This window comes from Patiria miniata, unplaced genomic scaffold (assembly GCF_015706575.1).
Source record: "Patiria miniata isolate m_02_andy unplaced genomic scaffold, ASM1570657v1 HiC_scaffold_17, whole genome shotgun sequence".
In the NCBI taxonomy this organism is placed as follows: Eukaryota; Metazoa; Echinodermata; class Asteroidea; order Valvatida; family Asterinidae; genus Patiria; species Patiria miniata.
The window spans coordinates 6963647-6986763 of record NW_024037055.1 but is presented as its reverse complement, the minus strand read 5'-3'; the positions used below and the strand labels follow the sequence as shown (position 1 = coordinate 6986763).

General features: G+C 40.6%; 1 protein-coding gene across 2 annotated transcripts in view; it reads left to right on the top strand.

Annotated features, from left to right (window-relative positions):
* The first annotated feature begins 1174 nt into the window (after positions 1 to 1174).
* LOC119723675 (adenylate cyclase type 2-like) overlaps positions 1175 to 23117 on the top strand; it is an 89846-nt gene continuing 67903 nt past the window's right edge. Inside the window, exons 1-2 of one of the 2 annotated variants that reach the window (XM_038194459.1) lie at positions 1175 to 1430; positions 12949 to 13449. In XM_038194459.1, coding sequence (XP_038050387.1) covers positions 1416 to 1430; positions 12949 to 13449 — 516 coding nt within the window. In that variant the 5' untranslated portion in view covers positions 1175 to 1415. Of the gene's footprint in view, positions 1431 to 6773; positions 7480 to 12948; positions 13450 to 23117 lie in introns of those variants that run through there. The other variant, XM_038194460.1, reaches the window with a different exon arrangement.

The following is a 23117-nucleotide window of genomic DNA, read 5'->3' as shown; positions in this document are numbered from 1 at the left end:
AAACAAGAGTGGAAACGAAGAAGGGGTTCTCAAATTTCTTCAAAGAAGCCTGTTTGTTTAATGGACGATCAAATTCCAAATTACCATTAATGATTGACACTGTGTTCAATGATCTGTGGAGACTTTAAAAATGCAATAAGCTTTGAATGTCAGACTCGTTAGCTCACTCTCGGTTGTGTTCAGTGCTTCATCATGACTAAGCCGTTAAACGTATTTGTTCCATCATTAATGAGATTTTACTTCACTAACCATCTCCTGATCCATCAACAAGTGGGCAGAACCGGGGGGGGGGGGGGGGGGGGGAGTGTGTGGCACATTATGCAAGTATTCCGTCAAATAGTTATGTCCGCGATTGGTGAGAGACGTTGCTTAGACAAGTGAGCCAATCAAAGGACTCGGAAGGAACTAGATTGATGGTTTAACAGAGGAGACCTTGGCATTCAATAACCAATCATTTTTTGTCCCTCGGCCTGAGTTATATCCGGCAGTTGTCGTCGGCACTGTACGCCTTGAAAACGCAATCATTTGCAGGTGCTTAACGTTAGGGAGACTGAGAGATGTTTTGCTCGGAGTCAGCGATGCTATATAGGCTGCACGGCATTGTAACGAATTGATTGCTAAGAGCTCTTGCCGAATACGTAACACTGCCACGTTTGTTTTGGATTTACACCAAAAATATGTTGTCCAGCACGTCTCAGGCCTCGCTCTCTGGATGTGTCTCGCCACTCGGCCCAGTTTCCGACGAAGTAAGTGAAATTGATTTTTTTTTTTATCCAATTACTGACGCCGACACAACACATCAGAAAAAAAATTCACAAAGAAGTGAAAGCTTGCTGACTGTTGTCATGCAACAGCTGACAAAGGTTGTACGTTACCTGCATTAAGCAGAATCAGCGATTCTTAAAAAAAAAAAAATCAAGTCACTAACTTGATTTGTTGAACTCTATAAACCTTTGGTCGACCTTTTGTTTCCTGTGAACCATAAACAATAATCTTTAAAAAAACAAAACAAGCAAGACCAAAATTGTATCCATAGACATAAGTACCAGCAAAAGATATCAGGCGTTTTGATAGGACGTCAATATTTCTGGTTAGTCCTTAAAGGGAAGATACAACATTTTCAAACATCAACTTGATTTGTTGAACGCATAAAAATGTGGTCGACCTTTTGTTTCCCGTGAACCATAAACAATAATCTTTAAAAAAACAAAACCAGCAAGAACAAAATTGTATCCATAGACACAAGTACCAGCAAAAGATATCAGGCGATATGATAGGACGTCAACATTTCTGGTTAGTCCTTAGTGTGAATACGTGAATAGGTAGTGAGCCTCATTAACATTTTTACGACTTTCTGGCAAGGTGATCTGTCAGGAATAATCCCAGACACACAATATGTAACATATTCAAACAACATGGCAGCGTCTAAGGTAGGGTATTTTTTTTTTTTCAAATCTGATTTGACAACTTAAGAAGAAATAGAAATAAAATCCAAATAGGAACAATATTAACTGGGATTTTGGTAGTTCAAATTAGTGTTTGCATAGAGGAGAATTGATGGGCAGTGCAAATGAAGAGTGTGTTTTCATTGCCCTTGGAGTTCAGACTTTGGCTGTACGTACATGTATTAAATTTATTCCAATGATATTGCCACAATATTTGTTTGGCAAAAGTTCAAAAAATTTCATATTTTGCAAAGCAATCTGTATTAGCGTACCTGCAAATACCCAAATCTGTGTGTAAATTATACATACATGTACAGTCGTCTGTAAAACTTGTTTTTCCATTTAATTAATGTGATTTTTTTCATTAGTTTTTTTTTTTATTTGTTTACACAGGGTAATCTGTATCAATTATTTTTAAGAAGCTGTGTGTACTAACTATCACCCAGTATGTACCATTGCTGCCATTTGATTTAAGTCTAAAAGGTATTAGACACTATGTGCACACTGGAAAAAAAAACCTACACATTTTTTTTGCTGATTCAAGGAACAACAATACAATAAACCTGGAACAGGTTATTAAAAAAACAAATTGTCGAAATTTAAGCTCAGCAAATATCCTACTGTTTGAAAAAAATTCGAAAATGCATCTTCAAGTTTTCTCGACGCAAAGCACGGTTTTTGTTTAAAGCCCTCTCTTCCAAAAATGTCCATTAACACTTTATGGCTTGCACACTCTTGTGGTATGATCCCCAGTTTATCGCCTAGGAAAATAATTATCATACATGGATATGTAACCGATTGCAAAGTAAACTATATTGGATGAGTTGGGGGCAGGATACATTAAAAAAGCTGGGTGTTTTTCTTGTAATGGTTTGTTCCTATAACCATTGCAATGATAATTCCTGTTTTTAGTACGGCAGATAGGTGATGGGATTGTGTCTTTGATGATACAAGCATGGCATTTGGCACACAGTCGGAGTATGTGATGAGAAAGATATCTGGCTATAGGGCCATTGCAGATTTGTCCTTTGAAAAATTATACTAGAAGAACAAGCAATGGCAGCCATTTTGAAAATTGTGAAAATTGCCTGTTATTCTACCTATATATTTTTTCAAAGGACAAATTTGTGATGGCTCTATAGCCAAATATCTTTCTTAACCCTAACTCCCTAGCATGATTTACTAGGAACCATACCCATCCTGGCAAATTCCAACACCATATGGGAAACTGTACACACATATTTTGTGCCAACCCAATGTAAAAGACTGCCCGTTTAGGGGTACTGTACCCATCCTGACAGATTCCAACAAAACATGCTGTTGGGGTTTGATGGGTTCAGTTCTGTTAGGGTTAAGACATACTCTGACTGTGTGCCTAATGCCATGCTTGTATCGTGAAGCACAATTGCCCAAATATTTCCCCTATATGCCCCACTTTTTCTCAAAAATGGCAGCATACATGTAGTACGCCTAGCATGGATTTCACAGGATGCTTGGTCCTATTTACGGTACTTACAGTCAAGTACCGGTAGGATATTTCATATTATCTTCAAGTAAACTTGGTTCCTTGATCCTGATTGGTCGATCCATGGCAACAACCCGTGCTACATATAACCATGTAGTATGGCCACGGTCCACGGCATACGGCATACTCTGCGTATTGCACTATTTTAAGATGCGAGTGCCTTCCGTAGAACATGCATGTACCGAAATAGGATAACCGCTGAAAAGTTTGTGTAGGGTGTGCCTGTTCAATCCTTACTGTGCTTCAAGTTTGCTGGAAGATAAAGTTGTTGTCGCGTTCACGCTCGTAGAACACAGAAAATGTAGTGCGTCTGTGTTCCACATACCACTCGGCCTTCGTGGCATGTGGGACACAGAAGCACTACATTATTCCTTATTCCACTCGCGCTCGCTCGGATAACTAATATCTTGGCATTTTCATTTTTGAATGTATGCAAATGGTGTCTGTTACCTTTAAACTTGCCCGGAAACTTCCACGATACAGGTTGAATAACTTTTTTTTTGTCAGCCAAAACACGCGCACTTGTATGTCACATGAATTCGTCATGTGGAGATAAGAACTAGAAACTTGTCACCAGGCCTTTACCGCACCTCAAGGATATTGAGATGAGAACGTTGATTTAGGTCAGCACAATATGCCAGTACGAGGATATGGATCTGTGGGTATCTGTTATCAACACAGCTCTGTTAGACATGGGTGAAGACGTAGGCAGACGTTTCGCCAGGAATTTTCTCATTTTGAGTAGGGGGAAATTTGAGTCGGTAAATGTTATGAGAACAGGTTTCGATAGCATCAGTTACATGAAATGCCAAATGGATAAGAGCATGGACACATTTCAGACGGGACCTTTTAAAATTTTTAGCTGCGGGATAGCAGGTCAACAAATCATCATGTCTCTCCGTTAGTCCGTTAGTTAGTTAGTAACAAACGTTGACATTCTCTATTGCTCCTACATATTTTGACCAGTTTCAACCAAACTTTGTCAAAACTCAAAAGTATCAGTAGCCCAGCCCCAACATGTCACATGACCAAACTGGGGTCAAATGTTATCGTGGGGTCACTGGGGTCGAAAAACTGATTTTTGTTGTTGTTCAAAACACTACTCCTTCCAGAAATTACATGGCATAATCACGTGACTCATGCATGAACGCCAATTCGTTGGCCGCAGGTTCTGAGATATTTCTGATCGAGCTTGTTTCCCCCTCCTTTTATTTTTGACGATTCCAGGCAGCGAAGTGGCTTAAATTCATTTGTTTCCATATTTATGGTTGCAGAGAAACCAGTAATCAATAATAAGTATTCCAAAAATGAAATTAAAAAATCAAAAAGAAGACATACTGACAGTGATAAGTGGAGGCACATTCCCACAGTGGCCTAGCGGCTGGGGGTGGGGTTAAAAAAAAGACCAAAAACAAGGGGGGGGGGGGGGGCTGGGGAACTTTAGGGTGGAGTTGGGGAAAGAAGGGAGGGGTAGCTGCTTTTGATCAACGCGCTGGACGCGCTATCTGCATGCGGCTTGCTTGTGCGTGACATGCTGTATGCAATCATGGCTTAAACCATCAGTCTTAGTCCGTTTCTCAAACCTTGGCTTCGTCTCTGTTTCACGCAAATTGAAATTTCAGGGAAAATAATTTGGAAACCCTCCCCCCTCCAAACAATATCTCAGTACACCACTGTATTCTCATAGTATAATGTAGTTATTGTAACGTTTTGCATTTTTATAAAACAGAGCCACAAAACCATAGTACCGGTACATTTTTACAGAGTGCTTGAATATTCATCATGTATGGTCAGTTGTCATGTTGTGGTTCTAAAAAGAATTGACAGCCTTGATGTTTAATTAGAAAAGCGATTACATATCTTCAGAAGATTGCAAAACTGCTTTCTGATATGGGACTATGGATGGATTACACGTATGTATAGCCGCTGGAGTGCTGTGTGGAAATGGATTCTTGTTTGTATGTTATCTTCACATTCAAGAAAATAATAGTTAATTTGCCACCGTCATTCATAATAAATTCCTGCCGTCTGTATATATCTGTTTCCATGCGCTGTTTGTAATCTAAAGCACCAACCAATATAAGTTTACATTCATTATTTTTTGCAGACAGGAGCCTCTTTTGTGATGTTGTTTCTTGTGCATTTTTCTCCTTCCAGAGTTAATCAAATATGCAAGCCTTTTCTTTTCAAACTCCTGTTTCGCTTCAAAAAATTACTTCACATTAAAATTCTATTTTGCAGACGGGAGCCTCTTTGTGATGTACTTTCTTGTGCATTCTGCTCCTTCCAGAGTTAATTAAATAAGCAAGCCTTTTCTTTTCAAACTCCTGTCTCGCTTCAAAAAAAAAATTGCTTCACATTGAAATTCTAAGCATGGTTTGAAGCTTTTTGTGTGTGTTTAGATAGGATAAAGAGGGCAATGGAAACCAAATGAAAAGATGCTATTAAAAGCCTAAGTTGTCTGATTGTGATTCAGAATGACCTTAATTAACCCTAACCTCCCAACTGCATCCCCCCATTTGGGGGATTTAGGTAGGACAAGCCATGAGTACCGAGTCCATCAAAATCCACCGATAGCAGTGGTGGATTTGTGGTGGATTTTAGCGGATTTGGTCCTGAAGCATTATGTGAAGCAGAGTCAGTGATGGATTTTGGCGGGCTTGGTACTGTTCTTAGTAAAACTCACTAGGGAGTTAGGGTTAACAGAAGCTACAACGTTTCTGTAGCTTCCTGAATGCATTAACACGAGGGATAATAAATCGGATATGTGCATAAATTTCCGAGTGACTTGAGTTCAACTGCGAGTGGATGAATTGTTATTCTTCTAGGAGGGTGTGAAGAGAAGTTGAATGACCGCCATCCATTTTTTCCCTTGTATAGTCAAACCCTTGGAAGACAGATTTTGTTTCCCCTCCCTGTGGAAATCTCATCATGATACATGTACTATGTAGTCATGCGTAATATGTTTAAGCCGTGGGGTTTCGGACAGGTGAGGGTTTAATGCTGGAGGAAAGCATACAGCGTAATATTCACCCATTGTGTGATCACTGGTCTGGAAAAGAAAGATCAGTGGCCTGATATGTGATGGGGCACCCAGCCCCGAGCAGATGAGTCGGAAGTCGCCGAAGCTAATTTTGGACTTGCGAGCGTTAATTGAGCAATTCTTGCACAATGGAAGTTAATAACTGTCGACATTTTAATAATGTGGTGCTAAGTAGCGCTTTTATACCAAAGGTCGCAAAGTGCTTCAAATCAAATCAAATCAAAATCAAATAATCTTTATTATATCTCACTGGGGTAATTTAAAATGCTCGCATACACAAATTCACAATTATTACTCCTGTTCATCAGGCAATGAGACCAGCTCGAGATCAGCGCGTTCTTGACTCTACCCTCACTGGCTCGCATTTGTACTCCTTGGTGGAGAGAGGCAATTGTAGTAAAGTGTCTTGCCCAAGAACACAGGCACCATCAGGGTTCAAACCCACATACCACGGCACATGAGTCGAACACCGTAACCATTTGACCACAGTGCTCCCTTTTATGTCCATATCCTCACTGATAAAATGAGTCCCAATCACAATCAAGCACAAAATATGTCTTGTAACTGATGCCAATGAAAAACTTCAAAGAAATTTAAAATATCTTTATTACTCAATTTCCTGAATCTGGTCACTTGATTTGCATCAATGTTCTGGGGAAAACCCACGGAATCCGGTAGGGACTGAAAACCCAATCCACATGTGGCCAGGGCAGGAATCGAACCCGGGCCACAGTGGTGGAAGGCGAGGAAAGAACTGCTACGCCAACCTGACCCTCCTTAAGCTGTTCAAATTTGTTTTACTGTTCTGCTTCTATTACTGTCATAACCTCTGAATGCACTAACTGCAAAACAAACTATATCATGTTTGTTTGCAATGTGTGTACATGGAAGTCACACCATTTTAGCAGGGTATTTCTTGGAACTGGCCACCGTTTTTGTTGTTGTTGTCGAGGGCCAGGGATTACTAGCCATTAAATTTGAGGGCCAGGGATTACTAGTCATTAAATTTGATTCCTTTGCGTGATAAATCTTGTTTGAGACAAATTACTTTGTGGTATTCCAAAGAAGAAAAAAGAAAAAAGAAGAAGCAGAATTGAAACGTGCTTGAATTCTGCTGTTGAATTATCAACCCTGGGTAGACAATCCTACAGTGTGAACAGAGCTTCACTATATTTTGGAGTCCACCCCATATAATGTCTGACCAAAATCCTTACTTATCTCCCCCTTCTTTTTCATGGCTGTGCAGTGACACACCCCTTTTTAGGATTTCCTTCTAATTCACAGGAACAACTCCTTCCTGATGATAGGCTACTCTGTGTATTTCCTGTATGCGTCCAGCATACCTTAGCTGTACTAGGTATTGGAAATAAATGAAAATGTCATTTCCTAATCCGGGTTGGAAATTGCTGCAGTAAATGTTGAGTTGTACTGTTGGGAAAGCGTGAAGCAGCACTATGGAACCCCATGTGAGTAACTTGTCATAATTCCATAGTAAAATGTCACAGTCATAAACAAAATGGGACCCAGACAAAATGTGTCATGTTTAGTCTTTGATTTGTTTTGTTGAACTAGTTGTCGGGAAATTGTATTGTAGTTCAATGAACATTTTCGAATCCACAGTTTTTGGTATGGAACATGTCCAAATTCAAGTACTTGTACTTGTAGTTGTTTTTATGATGTTTGATCATTGACGTGATTGTGGATCACACACCAAATAAATAGAATCTGAAGGGAATGTTCATTGTTTCCAACCTAATTTTGGGTACTTTGTGTTGTAATAATTCTTTTCTACTGTGTTTTAGGTGTTTTGGGTAGTTTTAAAAAAAATATCACGCATGAAACTCATGGAAGGAAATTTTTGGGGAAAAAACAGTTTTTATACAATTGAAGGTTAATACTGTTATTGGAAATCACAGACTTTTTGTTAATAAGAATAGCCAATTTCAGATATATATCAAAATCGACTTGAGAACATTTTTGTTCCGATATGACTTTCGTTCAGTTTCTCTTTTAAAGTGAAGGAGTATTCCCATTCCCGTGAGAAACTGCGGACGTGATAATCAGACATTTTTATTCATTTGAAAGCCTTGAAATGCTAAACCCTTGAGGCTATAGCTAGACCATATTCTCTCTAGATCTCTCTCTCTCTCTCTCGATATATATAGTAATGAGCAACAAGTTTTTTGGGGGGGGCTAGTTCAGTCAAGACGAAACATTCCTCAAGGGGTCTGTAGGGTTTTACCGCCACCGCCGCAGACATGCCAATAAAAATGTCTGATAGATACTGCAGATTAATGGTTGCCATAGATACGCATCAACATCGAAGGTCACTCGTCTGAGGGAAACAAGCGAGAAGGCAATGCTGGAAATGAACAGCTTCAATTCCTCGCCCACTTCAGAAAAGAGTGTTCACCAATTAACATGGGAAGTTTCTTGTACCGGTAAGAGGGATTTTTTGAAATAAGGCATCTGGCTTGAAACTGATTTGGATTTCCAGGATTCTTGGATCATGGAGATCCATCCCCACGGATGTGAGGAGAAACCTATCGCCGGCCACTTTCCTCCCCCACCCCCAACAGTGAAGGATAAAGATATTGGGTTGCTCTTTTTCTTTCTTGGAAATTTCTCCCGCGTTGGACTCCTGTAAACGTCACTCCCGGCAACAGTTTTACCCGAAGGCGATATTCCTTGGCTGCAAATCCCACGGATCTGATGGGATTTTTCTGGCCGGCTGGAAGGCTGCCTACTGATGAAATTAAATATCATGCGAGGTGTGTTTGTGGAGGTCTTGTTTGATACAAGCTGATGGCTTTCCATTACCGAAACCTACATCCAACCTGCCACACTTCCAGCTGTAGGCCGATTACCGCTCATGCATGCTGACTTACAAGCTGAAGGATACAAGTGACGCGGAATGGGTTTGCATGAATTCGTTGCCATGGTTTTGCAGCTACTTTGACGCTATTTGGCATATCAGCGGGTCTGGTGTACATGCGTGGACGTGCAGTAAGTGTAGGGAGGTGCGGGGGAGGAGGGATCCGTTTTTAGAAAAATGGGCCTGTCGATTAGAAGACTTTAATGAAGTCTGCTTTGTTTGTCTGGACTCGGTTTCGTCATCATGGCTGTGCTGACCACGGTGTTGTGAATTTATAATCACCTTTATTTGTATATATACATGTACAAGTTAAATACTAATCTATGAAATTTGCAAACCTTGAGAATGTAATTTTCTGCTGTTGTTAGGGGAAACTCTTCTAAATTGTGGCGTTAGTCAGTTTAGAGTTTTGATTTCTAGGTGGTACACAGCTTCATGTTTGCCCATCCATTTTTACTTATCTTTGGTATTTTATGTCCTTATTGGAAATATCTTACAAGTGAATTAGCAATATTTTGCTGCTGTTAAAAAAAATGGAATGACTTGAGAAAGGTATTCTGTTGCTTAGTAAATCGTCCAAGATCGACTACGGTTTTTGAAAAATGATGCAGTTGGAAAAGTTGCAAACTTAAAAAGATTACGCAAGGAGAAATTGCTAGGCGTATAACCGCACATGCACATGCCCGTAAGTGGCCCCTATCGATGGCACAGTGCCCGAACAAAGCGCATGTCATTCAAATAGCCCGCGTGCTCCCATGCAAACAAGCACTGTGCGATAGATATTCGCTGACGTTCATTTCTCGTGTAATCTTTTAAATTTGCAATTTTCCAACTGCATTATTTTTCATAAACCGTTGTCAATCTTAGATGATTTACAGTCTTTGGTAGCAAACGGGGTATCAAAATGTAGCTAACAAAACTCCCCAAAGGTCTATGACGTCATCATATGACGATGAGATTAAAAATTATGACTCCTCCACTGAGTGTGTGGACTTTCTTTTTTTGCGGTGTTTATATTGACAGCATTACAATACTAGATTAAAAATTGCTAGTCTCCGGAGAAATTATTTGCGCGTGTGGAATATTCGTCCATCAAGGAGCAGTCCGTTGCCGTAACTGTGAACTCTTTCTGCTACCATTTTGTGTCCAAAGATGTGTTTAAAAAGCCATTAACAGTGCGTGCTAATAGTCAATATCAATTTCCAATCATGTTTGGAGTTCTGCTCAAAAATACTTTCTCCTGAGTACTAAAAAAATGTGGATCTCGTGGCCACCTGCACAGCGAATTTGTAGTATTATTTTTCAATCCTTGACCCATATGGAGAGACGATGCGTCAGTGTGAAGTCGGATCGTAGGAGAGCAGATGTGTTTGTGTTTCCTGCGGGATCGCGACGGAGCACCTCTTAAAGGTTTAGACTCACCGCTGTTTTGCTCATCCAGTGTCATTGTGCGTATTAGCAGCATTACCCTCCAGTGCACTATAGATGCACCTGCTGCTCCGGTTGGGGCTGTTCATTCAACGACCGACTCCCATCCCTCAAAAGTCATCTGTCAAAATGTGTTTCAGTGGGGAAATTTCTCGCATTAAATACGATTAACCCCTGGATGTCGGGAAGTGGTGATGAACATGGTGGAATTCGTGTTAACGGATCCCGTGAGGATTTTGGTGCCAAAATGGTATTACGTTGCCAAAGCCTGCTACACAAATCACTTTATTTTATAGAACTATAATCATTTTGAGGGATAAGTACGGAATGTGAACCTTGTAACTCCATTTAGTTGGAATGGAATGACTAAGGTGGAAGTTTCACTTTCTCTTTTCCAGCTCGGGGAATTACCAGATATTACAATGGAAAGTGGTTTTATACCCAGCCGATATTTCTTGAGGAAATTTGAAGGAATTTCATGTTGACAACAGGTTTTTAATTCTTCTTTTTTAAGTCCCTTATCCAGAATATTCTTACCTTTTGTTTCATTTGTAAAACATAAAGAAGTTGGAAAGACCAAGGAAGATTTCCCAACACATAATCTGAGCAACTCTTCCATCTATTGCTTCTCTGTATGAGCAGCAGGTTTTTCACAAAATAATGCAACCCCTAATCAATGACCTTTTTAAATTCAACAGATCAGGTATCCGTCTTTGTGTCCCACCCACTTCACGTTGTCCCACTAGGAATTGTTTGTTCCAAATGCTATTCACCTGTTCAATAGGTCTGTGCATAGGTAATCACTGATAGTTAGTTACTGTCTACAGTGTGAGCAAAAAAAAATTGAAACCCAAATGTCTGGACCATTTTTTTCACATGTAGCACTTACAAAATCTAGGATATGAAAGCCCAATTCATAAGCTTTTGTTTAGTACAAGAATCATTCAAATCACTCATGTACTTTTCAAGTTACGGAGTTCTAAACACAGCCGCCGTTTTAAGGTTCTGTCCACGGATCACAAAAAAGTTCAGTGTTCTCTCAGCAACACGAAAACAAATCACATAAGGATGTGTGTGAACTGTTTTCGTTTTGCTGAGAGAACACACACCTTTTGTGTGATCCGTGGACAGAATTTTAAAACGGTGGTTGCGTTTAAAACTCTGTAACTTGAAAAGTACATGAGTGATTTGAATGATTCTTGTACTAAAAGAAAGTTTATGAATTGGGCTTTCATATCCTAGATTTTGAAAGTGCTACATGCAGAACTTTACTAAACCAACTGTCCCGACATTTGGGTTTTTTTTTTTTTTACTCACCCGGTATAGTGTCTGTTCATTCTTAACATCTCATTCTCGTTTGTATGGAGTGGGTTTGATAAAATTGTTTTTTGCTATGTTGATTAAAGAATTTCTTGTGCAATGTAGTGTGGTCTTCTTAATTTTAAATGTTTTGTATTGATTTATTTTTAAAGTGAGTCATAGTGATGTACATGTAGTGTATATTGTATTATACATTGGTTTAGTGGTTTTATGTAATGTTATTGTTTAGAAATGCCAGTGGAAGCTGAACTTCTATGCTTTTTAGCGTGGATAATAAACTTGAATTTGAAATTGAATTTTAACCCATTAGTGCCTGTACTACACAGTATTACCGGTACATTGTGGTTACAATGTAATACAGTAATACCATAGAGTGATTGGGTAGTTTTGGGCGGTACAGAGGGTAATAGGCAGGGTGGTTTTGGGCACTACAGCGACTATAAAGAGTTAATATTTAGCTGAATGATTTGCAAATAATTGCAAAATAGTGGTTGATGTTTGTCTTCTAAGTTTTCATGACAACAACCAGAGGACACTTTTTAGAACAGCATAGCAGGTTCTAATTCACAAAGAAATATGCAGATGATGCCACTGCATAATCCTCATTGATTTTCCTACCTTATTTCGTAATCTTTGGGGGGGGGGGGAACTAGTGAAGAAAATCTGTCAGAGGTTTTACAAGAAAACCACCAACATAGGGCTGGATAGCTCAGTTGGTAGAACAACAGTATGTTCTTCCAGAAGTCCCAGGTTCAAATCAAGCTCTGGTCACTTTCTTTGTTAAAGGCATATAGGAACATTTGCAATTACCTAGAAACGTACCTACTGAGTCAAAAAGAAAATCCTTGCTGATAGTGAAGATAAAACTAGTACCAAATACCCTGTAACATCATTCTGCCCTGAATGGTGTCATTTGGAAGAAAACAATCATTGAAGGTGGTTTAACCCTAACTCCCTGCTGTCTTTTACAAAGTACTAGACCAAGTCTGCCAAAATCCATCAATCACGCTTCCTACATGTATGCATGCTTTGCTTTAGGCCCCCAGGCCCAAGTCCATCCTTCTCCATCAATATTTAGTCAAACCAGGCCTGCAGGACCAAGTCCCCCAAAATTTACCAAAATGGGGGATGGATTTTGATAGAGTTGGGGAGGTTAGGGTTAAGAAAGTGTACCCATGGGTATATTTGGTTTTTTTAACGTGCGTTAGCAACAGAATGCAGATATGAGACCTCCTAAAATTGTTCATACATGTGTTCTCTGTTTCTTCAAAACTTTGTAAATAGTGTTTTGCATTTGTAATTTTCTTTGTAGGAATGTGCAACCAGGCAGGCTGAGGTTAGGTTTGAGGTTCCGCCGGACGGCGTCCAACCAACTCTGAGTCCAGAGGACGTCACATGCTCAGTTGAAGGCGCTGCCGCTGCTGCCACCACTGCCAGCGCTGCCACCGCTGCCACTTCTGCCACCGCTGCCGCTGCCACTTCTGCCACCGACCGGACCACCGACGGGACAACCGCCGCCATGAGCCGCTCACGGGGTACCAGCCTCAAGCGGCAGTTTTACCAGATGGGCCAGGTGCACGGGGACATCATGAGCTTCGGCTCGCTGGAGGACTTCTTCCGGGAGCGGGGGAACACCATCGACCACGCCGGCTGGTCCCTGCATCACCTGCGGCAGAAGTTCCAGGCCATGGACATTGAGGATTTATACGACAAGTACTGCGCCCAGATGCGCCAGTCGCTGGTCGGCGTCATGTGTGTGCTGGGGATCCTGTACGGGATATCGCTCATTGTGCTGTTTTTCCTTTACGAACAGGTAAGTTTTGAGGTCAAAGCAGGATTTTTTTCCAATATGGACTAATCCTAATGCTGTGAATTTTGAATAATTTAGGGGTTTTTTTGGTTGGATTCTGGATTTGTTCGAATATTCGAATATTTGAACATTGGCATTGATGTCAAACTTTTAATGAATATCATGTGTATGATGTATACATTGACAGGAACCAAATCGAGGATGACCTACATGTATATTAGAAAACGTGTACAAAACCAATGAGAGCTGTTGCAAAAAAGTTTTTAAAACAAGTATGAACAAAGGAAACGGGAAGAGGAACAATACCAAAATCCTTGATTTACACCATAAACAAACGTGTGACAGTGTGGGTGTTTTATGGCACACTGGTGTTTTTCGTGGGCCCTCAAATTTTTCGAAGGCCCCCGAATTGTTCGTAGGCCCTAGGCAGAGTGCTTACTGTGCCTAAATCTGGTCCTGTCAGTAAAGTGGCTGTCCAGTGTCCACAAAAATGAGGCATTCGACAAACAGTACGGCCACTCAACTTGAGACGGTTCACATTTTTTCCCCGAATATTCTATTGAAATATGCCATTCAGTGGATGGTGGGATATCCGGTATATTAGGCACTGCCCTAAGTAGGTCTAATGCTGTGATCGCCATTACTGAGGTGGCCCCACACTTTCTGTACGTCGGACCATTTTTGTTTACTTGAGGTGCGTGTGTAATTCGAAAACACTTTTGGTTGAAGGAGCATTCAGTGCGTGTGTACCACCTGCGCGCAAGCCTCGTGCAGCCACAGTAAATGGTCTCTAATTGGGATTTTCGAATGAGTCGAGGATGGGGTTACACGTAAATTGCTTCTTGTGCATCAGTACATTTACAGCATCTCGTGATGCAAAGTCCGAGATGGCCATACAGGTAAGGGCACTTTGGTGGAATTTTTCCTCGTGCCTTTGCGCTCAGCGTATTCCTCTGACACTGACACTGACGAAAGTATAAACTCTGCAGTGCACATTTGGGAAATGGTTGCACGCATGGTACGCCATCCACATGCAAATGCATTAAATTGCTGAATGTCTCGTCAGTGTCCAACTCAGAATGTACACGTACGTATGTTAACTTGATTTAATTATGTTGGCATGTAATGTGTTCGTAACTTGATAAAACGAAGTCTTCAAAATTGAGACTGTTCCAGCGTCAGTTGTCCGTAGCACTCGTTGCTGTGTCAGATTGAATTCAGCTCGTCGACCCCGGCAAGCTCAGTGGTCGAGTGGTAAAGATGTCTGTACTGAAGCAGGAGGTTGTGGGTTTGAGTCCTCATCCAAGCAAACTTGTGAATTTTTTTCTCAGTAGCCATTGGAAAAGAATGAGCTTTCTAATAATTCATGATGACAAAGAACAGAAAAATGTAGTCAGTGTTGTAGTCACAGCACAAGTCCGTCACAAGTCCCTGCAAGTCCCTGCAAGTCCATCACACTTCCTTCAGCCTCAAGTCCAGTCACTAACTATTCAAATGAACTGTTACAAAAGCATTCCTTTGTTATTGTTCATCCAGTTCCTTGTGACTGGACTTGTGATGGAATCGACTACAACACTGGTAGAAGTATTACCCCGACGCAAAATTCCCTGAAAAAAAGTTCTGAAGTACGACTCAATAAAAGTCATGTAATCTTTTTTTGCAGTAACATGAAGGCCTATATCTACACATATGTGACAATATTCAAGAGACAAAGTTGTGCGACCTACATGTAATCACGTGATATTTGTAATCAATTTCGAAATGATTGTATCGCATTACCGCAAGACGTCGCATTTGTTTTGCCCCTGGAACCCGTGCCTGAACTGATTGGTTGTAAAAGACAGACGAAAAAATAGCGCCACATATTGCGTATTTGTGGACACATACACTACGTCTGTGACATTGCCGCAAGACAAAGTCCTGAGAAAAATTGCGTATGTGTAAGACAGGCCTATAATTAACGTGCTCAGCAGCTTCTGTCTCCAGTGTCCTTGTTCACCACACTGTCATGTCTTTGTAATGCTGTGTGACCATGAATGCTATCCAGATACGTGCACATGGGGGCAAATTTAACCGCAGAATGCACTTTGACGGCAGTCGATATGAATTACGCCCAAGCTGTCAGAAGGCTAACAAAATTGGGTCTCCATCGCCGTGGCAGCTGACTCATCTTTCAAAAATAAGTTTAAAATCTGACATTCTGACTTCCTTTTTTGCTTTCTCAAAGTCTTCATCCCTAAGATGGCCTTCCTGATTCGGTTTATAATGATAGAATTTCCGGAAATCACATTAAGTGAGGTATCTTGCATTTCTTGCGGGGGTTGCTTGAGCGTTGAAGTACTGCGTCTCAAAATTAGATTAAGAGTTCCTGTATGGGAAGGGGGATCAGTTACCAGAATTGAAGGGTCTAATAGGATTATGTGGAACATTTTTTACAAATACGCTGGACGCATTCGTCAGACATGAATAGCAGAATTATATACAGTCATGCAGTACTTTTACATGTACTGCAAAAAGAAACTTATAATAAATCATGTGTAATTTAATTCTGTCACTGCGGTGATTTCAATCAGGTTTTTGATACATGGTTTCCTGGAACGCATAGAAATGCAGGCATGTACCAGTGGGTCTTCTTATGGAAATCATAGAGTAAGGTGAATCCCATGTTCTGTATTATGGTTTGTCTGGCAGTGGCAAGCAAAGCAACTTGCAGTGTCGACTCCTTGAATGTTCAGACAAGGAAATGTCCCAACCTTTTTTTCTTTCTTTAATTTTTTTGGCCAAAAAGTTTTGAATTTGAGCGGTGGAATTGTGTCGTCGGAACATTTCGTATTTTGTGCTACATTCCGAGTATAGAAATTTTACGTAGCAAACATAGGGCCCAATTTAATGGCTATGCTTACCACAGAAACAAAATTCCGCGCTTACGATCACCATTCTGTGCTAACACTGTAAGCACAAAATCCTTAGTTGCAGGCAGTGGTGGCGCCAGACTCTAAAATTTGGGGTGGAAATTTTGGGGGCAAGGAAATATTTTTGGGGAGCAATTGACATAAGACAACTGTGTAGTTGTTTTTTATGAATGGGAAATGTATCAAACTGCAGAATGGTGAATAACAAATTTATAACACAATGTACAAAGATGTTGGCTGCACACTATCTACGGCTGTATAAATGCATGTGTGTCAAGTTTTGTCGAAAGTATCCATGTCTGTAATGCGTATTTGGCCCAAAATGTGTCCAAATTCAATAAATCTTAACAGCAAAGAAAACAAATATCATGCATCTATTTGTTGGTAAAGTGTTGGGAAAAACTGGGGGAGGGGGGAAAACTGGGAGGGGGCAAGGAAAATGCCCCGCATGCCCCCTCCCTGTATCGCTGCCATTGGTTGCGGGATGTACATGTATGCATCCACATTTGCCGAAATTCCTTTCTAACCTGTGAAACATAAGCATAGAATTTTCTGCTACAGTAAGCGGGGATTATTCGCTAACAGTAAGCAGAGCCATGGAATTAGGACCTAATTTCTGAGCCAGGGTGTCAAGTTATGTGCATTGCTCGTGACTGGTCTCAAATGAGTTTGTTTAGCTCATAAATTTTCTAAGCAACATTTTCTGGGTTTTTTTCTGTGAAATTTGGCCCAGAGATGGAGTTGCTACGCCTCAAGTGCGAACCACTCTTAAGGAAGTACTTGTGTTCTTGACTTGAAGTGATTTTCCACTGCGATGTCAGATATGAAGTGTACTTTATTTTTACGAACGTCCAATGAATTTCTGCTTCAGCAGGCATAGGACAGAATTAATGGATTTGTGTTATATTTGATGAAATGTATACACGCTAAGGTTTTGCGGTATTCGGAACGAATGACGGATAAACAAACAAGGAGCAAGGCCGGAAGTATCTGTCTGCGACCCGCTCGCAGCAAGCGAGGCTGGAAATATCAGGGTGTGCCTGGGTCCGGTCGATGTCAAAATAATCCCGGCGCGATTAAAACAACCCCTGAAATGTGTACCCAAAAAAAAATAGCAACTTAACAAATTTAACACAAAAGTTTCTTGTCACAATTTTTTCCTAATTCAAAGTACAGCTTGTGATGTTTTTTTTATTTGTGGATATCCTGTAGTAAAATTGTTCGGCTAGATTTACTGGAGCTAATTCTGCGCTGTTGATGAGGTTGAAACCAAATTCAGTATGTTCTCAAATGAATACTAAAATGGAGAATCACAGGGTAATATGTTGGCGTATGCTGCACTGTTTCCCCACAAAGGCCGCTCGTGCGCAAAGCCGGCAAATATCGACCCAACAACACCAATATGATTAATTTCATACACTCGGCCTACATGTAGGTAAATTTGTCAGTTGCATATCTCTTGTACTTCTCTTGTACTCGAGTTTATTCCAAGTCATGAATTTGATTGTTGAGATAGGAGTTACATCACTGCGCATACGCTGCCGAGCCGTACGTTCCTCTATAGTTCCCATCATTCCTTGCCTTGGGGGCTTTTCTGGTCAAATATAATCAGTACGAGCCCGAAGTTGACAGTCAAAGCAAAGGGAATTGCTAGTTATAAAGCTACCCCAGACGCTACGCATTGACTTGTTTTGACAAAATCGCACGCTGCACGCTGCACACTGCACACCAACCAGGAATTACTACTCTCCTTTTGTGAGCCACAGACTATAAAAATAAACCTGAGATTGAAGGCTTTTGTTGACTCAAAGTGTACTATTTTTCCTTAACGTCAGGATGTCTCGTGTGTGATTTGAAAAGTATCCACATATCCCAAGGCAGTGACAAGTTTTACTAAGAAATCCAGGTGCTTGTTACTTAAGAACTGCTGTAGGAAGTTTGAAAGTTAATCCAATCATCAAATATGCCACAGTGTGTTGAAAAAAGTTTTTAGATTTGTCTAGACTTCAATCAATGCTAAACATTTTTCTATCACGACTAGTTGACATGGATTTGGGGATTAAAGTCATGTTTAAATCACTTTTACGTCACCATATAATGTGTGAATTCATTTGAGAAACTTTTGAAAAAAGTCTAAAGCCCGGTTCATACATGTACTTCACGCGAAAGCATGTGCGAAACGAAAATTCATGTCGTCAACAATGGTGGACGCGCTTCGAATGTATTGTTGACGTCACGAATTTCGCTTTGCTTTCGCTTTCGCGTGAAGTATGAACCGGGCTTAAAGAGAGAATGACATGTGTGCTGACCTGTGGCATAAATTTGTGTTGACAACTTTGGGGGCGGGGTCAAGGGGGGGGGGGGGGCAGAGGAGGATGACAAGTGAAACTCTCTCAAACATTGCACCCAAACTGCAATGCAGACAATGGAAACATTTCATCTGGAAGTGTCACCGACAATTCAGACTGACGCAAACTTCCTCGCAGATGACGGTTCTGCGTACATGTACTGCGCAGTCTGCTTTATTTTTGGGGTTCAAACCAAACAATGTTGGGGGGGGGGAGGGGTATCCAATGTCTCATCCCCCTGGTCAAAAGGGGAGAGGGGGATTTATCGCCCATCCCGGATCAACGTCCATCGTTCAGACAGTGCTTTTCTGACCCGTAAGAAATTTGTCTTCCTGCACAGTGAGTGATTATAGATAAAGCCCATACTTAATACCAGATAAATTGGTGAATGTTTGACATATAGAATTGCACGTGTATCCATTTATATCACTTAGTGCCAAAAATGAGCACATCCATGCCCTTGCTCAGAAACATTTTCAAGTGGCATGAAAGTAAATCTTGCTATGTTTAATATTTGCAGTATTTTTAATAGTTTTAATTGTGGTGAGATATTATGCCAAAGTGTTGTTGCTGTGGCCTGACTAATCACAATTGAGAATTCAGATTTGCTTGGAAAATAAATATAAATCCTTAAATGTTGATCATCATGGTAAAATAGTGAAAAAATGATTTTTATGTGTAGATAAATTTTACACTTTTGGCATGCCTCTTGAAATTTCAATTTTTTGGGGGGGGGGGGGGGAGGAAGGGGGTATTTTTGGAGGCATTTTAAAGCAAAACATTTAAAATTGGAATGAACAAATTTTAAACTTGAAAGGAACTTTTATGTTTTAACCAGAAAATCACACATGTGAACTGCCAGAGTTATCGGAAAAAAAGAAGAAAATAACCAGAAAACTTCTTGAAAGAAGCAGATAAAGTTCAAAACATTTCTTTTAGCCAATGTTAAAGAGATCTTTACTTTATACTCGGCAGGCGTGCAGCTTTTCTGCGGATTGCTGATTTCCTCATTTTTCACTTTAAAAAATTGAAAACACGGAACAAAGTCTTGTAAAGATTGGAGTATCCTCTTTTTTTGTTGCTTCCAAGTTGCATGCCTGACTCAGGTCTGTTGCGTCTTTCTTGTTTGTCCTCCGCTAAGTAAATTGCTTGAATGGAGTGGTATTTGGTGAGCCAGAGATACCAGAGCAAACTCATTAAACGTCATTTATCTCCTCATTCAGACGTTGCCAGAGTGTGTTCCCATTGAGCTGTCTGGCTTTTGTAAATTAGCTTACAATAAGCATTGATTTAATGTTAATTGGAACTGCCAACTGTGCACTTTTGCGATACGTGAGGTTAAACATGTGCTGGGCATTTGTGGGGTTCTTGTTGCGGGACACATCTGTAATGTTACATGAAGTGCGTTCACCGATGCGCATTTATTCTGAAAATCGCTTGACTTCACCTCACCATGCATAGTATGCGCATTTATAATTAACCCAGATGTCATTACTGACCAAGGCCATCGTGTAGAAATGTGTAGATGTGCTTTTGGGCACTCAATTGCAGTGGACCCATGTTGGACCAGATATCTTACATCACTGGTGCTAGCTTTTCAAACTTTTCAAACTTTTAGAATTTTTTTTCAGTGGCGAAGGAATGTTGAAGGTAGGGTAGATCATTTGTCATTTGTGAATTTTTCCCCCGTTTGAAACAACAAAAGTGCTCGGAATCTATAGATGGGTGCTTAGCAACTAACCTGATGAAGTTTTAGCTCTGTGAATGCTGTATGTTCCGAGAAAAACAATATTCTAGGATCTCTGTTTCAATTCAAAATTTGCCGAGTCATGTTTTGAATTGCGCCCGAAATCAGCATCTGGGACACGTTCTCATTCAGCCAAGTGCAGCTATGCGATGTTACGCACTGAACTGACGAAAAACAGCAACCGTGCGTGCGTGCGTGCTTCGTGTCAACGCTTGTGCGCACCCGTTCAAGGATGCGTCAAATTACAGAACCAGCTACTGACGGAAATTTCCAACGATGCGTCACTTGACCCATTGTTGGAAATGGCCTTCTTTTGTCATTTTTTTCAAAGTGACAGCATGCCAGACAGAATAATTTTACATGGGGTTCAGTGCCATTACTATCTTTAAACCAAGTAAGCTTTTCAACAATAATTTAGTCAGATACTTTTTTGGAAAGCTGCAAATGATCTACTCTACCTTTAATAGGGGAGATAACACATGTACCGGTTCATGTAGGGTTGGGAGTAGGGCACTGTTCATACGTTTCTGGGAATCCGAGGGTGGGGTGGGGCAGGGCAGGGGAAGAAAAAATATATATCAAAGGGGTGGGGCTTTGGGAGAAAAAAGCCACTTGCCTGCCCACTTCCACTGCCTATGGTTGTTGTTAAACTGCTTAACTAAAATCAACTTAAATTTTTCTAGGTCTTTTAAATGATACACAAGAGCCTACAGTTCTACTCTTCCATATCCTATTATGAAACTTCTTTAGTTGACTAAATAAGGCTACTATCCAGATTCCAAATGTCAAGCTAAAAATAGAATCCAGTCGGAACACAATGCGATTATGGATTTTTTTTATAGCTTTGTAATAGAATTGCAGGTTTTTAATGATTGCTGCATGATTGACATCGCCCGCATGTGAACTAAGTCATATGTTATGGAGTTCGTTCATGAATTGGATTATTTCCCCGACAAACCGTAAACTTATTGGATTTGTGCATACATTTGCATAAATAGATAAGAAGGACAGGCATCTGACATGTATTGGGCTGGACTATCATTTGAATGGAGCTGGTTCGAATCCAGCTGCGTCCAGTGTATTACTGTCAGTTGTGGGCGGGACATAACTAAGTCCCGCCCACTTCTGTTTCACCTTTGCGGAAGAAAAAAATCGCTTAGCATAGATAATTTTTATTCAGTTTTGTTAGTTTGCAATCAAATTTCGGTGAATTTTTGTGAGTGCTTCTTGGCAAGTTTTTGCTTCTATTCATTTGAAAACTCTGCGGGTTCAGCAGCTAAAAACTGGAAAGTGCAAAACCCTGCAAGCACCACTTCTTATGTGTTGGACTTGTATCATCATTTTCACAAGACGACATTCTTTAGAACCTGAAAGGTGTGCAGAAATATTTCTGCAAAGTATATTTGCAATTCCTTGCTTTAAGGCGAGCTTTAACCTCAGAAAAAGGTCTACTTCACACCCAAGGAAGAGAGCAGTAACTTCATTTCTTGTTCCACGAAATTGACAGTGAGGAAAAGAAAAGTACATGTAGACCATGGACTCTTGTGTATTAACAGCAGACAAATTCTATCTGTCATTTGCAGCAGGCCCCCCCCCCAAGAAAGTCTGCTTCTCAGAAACTGATCATGAGGTTTGACACACATACATGCCAAATTTCAATTACGCGGTAATGATTCTTGAGACGGTAAGCTATCCCTTTTTCGCGCACACCGCCCATTTGTGTAAATTGGTTGTCGGTGTGCTTGTGATACAATGTCTCCCCAAATGGTGATTTCTTCTCACGTGGTGCGTGCTTTGTCATGCAATCGTCGGCCTGGCGTGCGGTTTTGGTCCAGGCTTTGGGCCTCCTGAGCATCACTGCTCAACACCCACATAGGATGACAGAGACGCAAGCCAGTCGCCGCGTTAATTGAAAACAATTACAGATTTGCTAGACATAGAAGCCAGACTATAACCATAAATCTGACAAAGCGCCTGTGAATTAAAGCAAACCAGTTCCAGATAATTAGCGGACATTTCTTGTGACTCACACGGTTTCGAAGGCACTTCTTTATAGGTTTGCAAAATTTAGAAGCTTAATGAAACTTAAGTAGCATATTAAGCCCCATGTCTGGTAATAGGGACAAGCCCCTATTTTGCATTCCTGAATCTATTCGGTGCGATAAGGGGAGATAGATTTTTTCATTAAGTTTATCCTTCTCAAAATTTAATAGCTTTTGACAATTTGGTTGTTTCAGAGGAACGCTTGTCTTTTATGAGTACATACTGTTGCATCATGTTACTACTTACGGCCATATTAATAAACGCGAAGCTCAATAACATTCTAATTTAAATTGCCAAACTTCAGCCCTAAGGCCGAAAGGGAAATCATTGTAGCTTGAATAAAGTTGTTGTATGTACTAAGATTGTAGCAGCTACTGACAGTATCCTTGTCTATGATGATCGGCTCATGATTCATCTGCAACCAGCGGTGCATTAAATTATTGAAATGACGTACAGAAAACCCAGTTTCCCCAACCTCTTGTTTGTTTGCGCCGGCTCCGCACTTGTGCACACACTCGAAGAGTCCCAAACCAAATCTGGTTGTTTGTGAGCCTCAGATCCAACTTGGCTATTCTTCCCCTCGACGATGTTTTTCTAGGGAGGCACATTACTCAAAAAGAC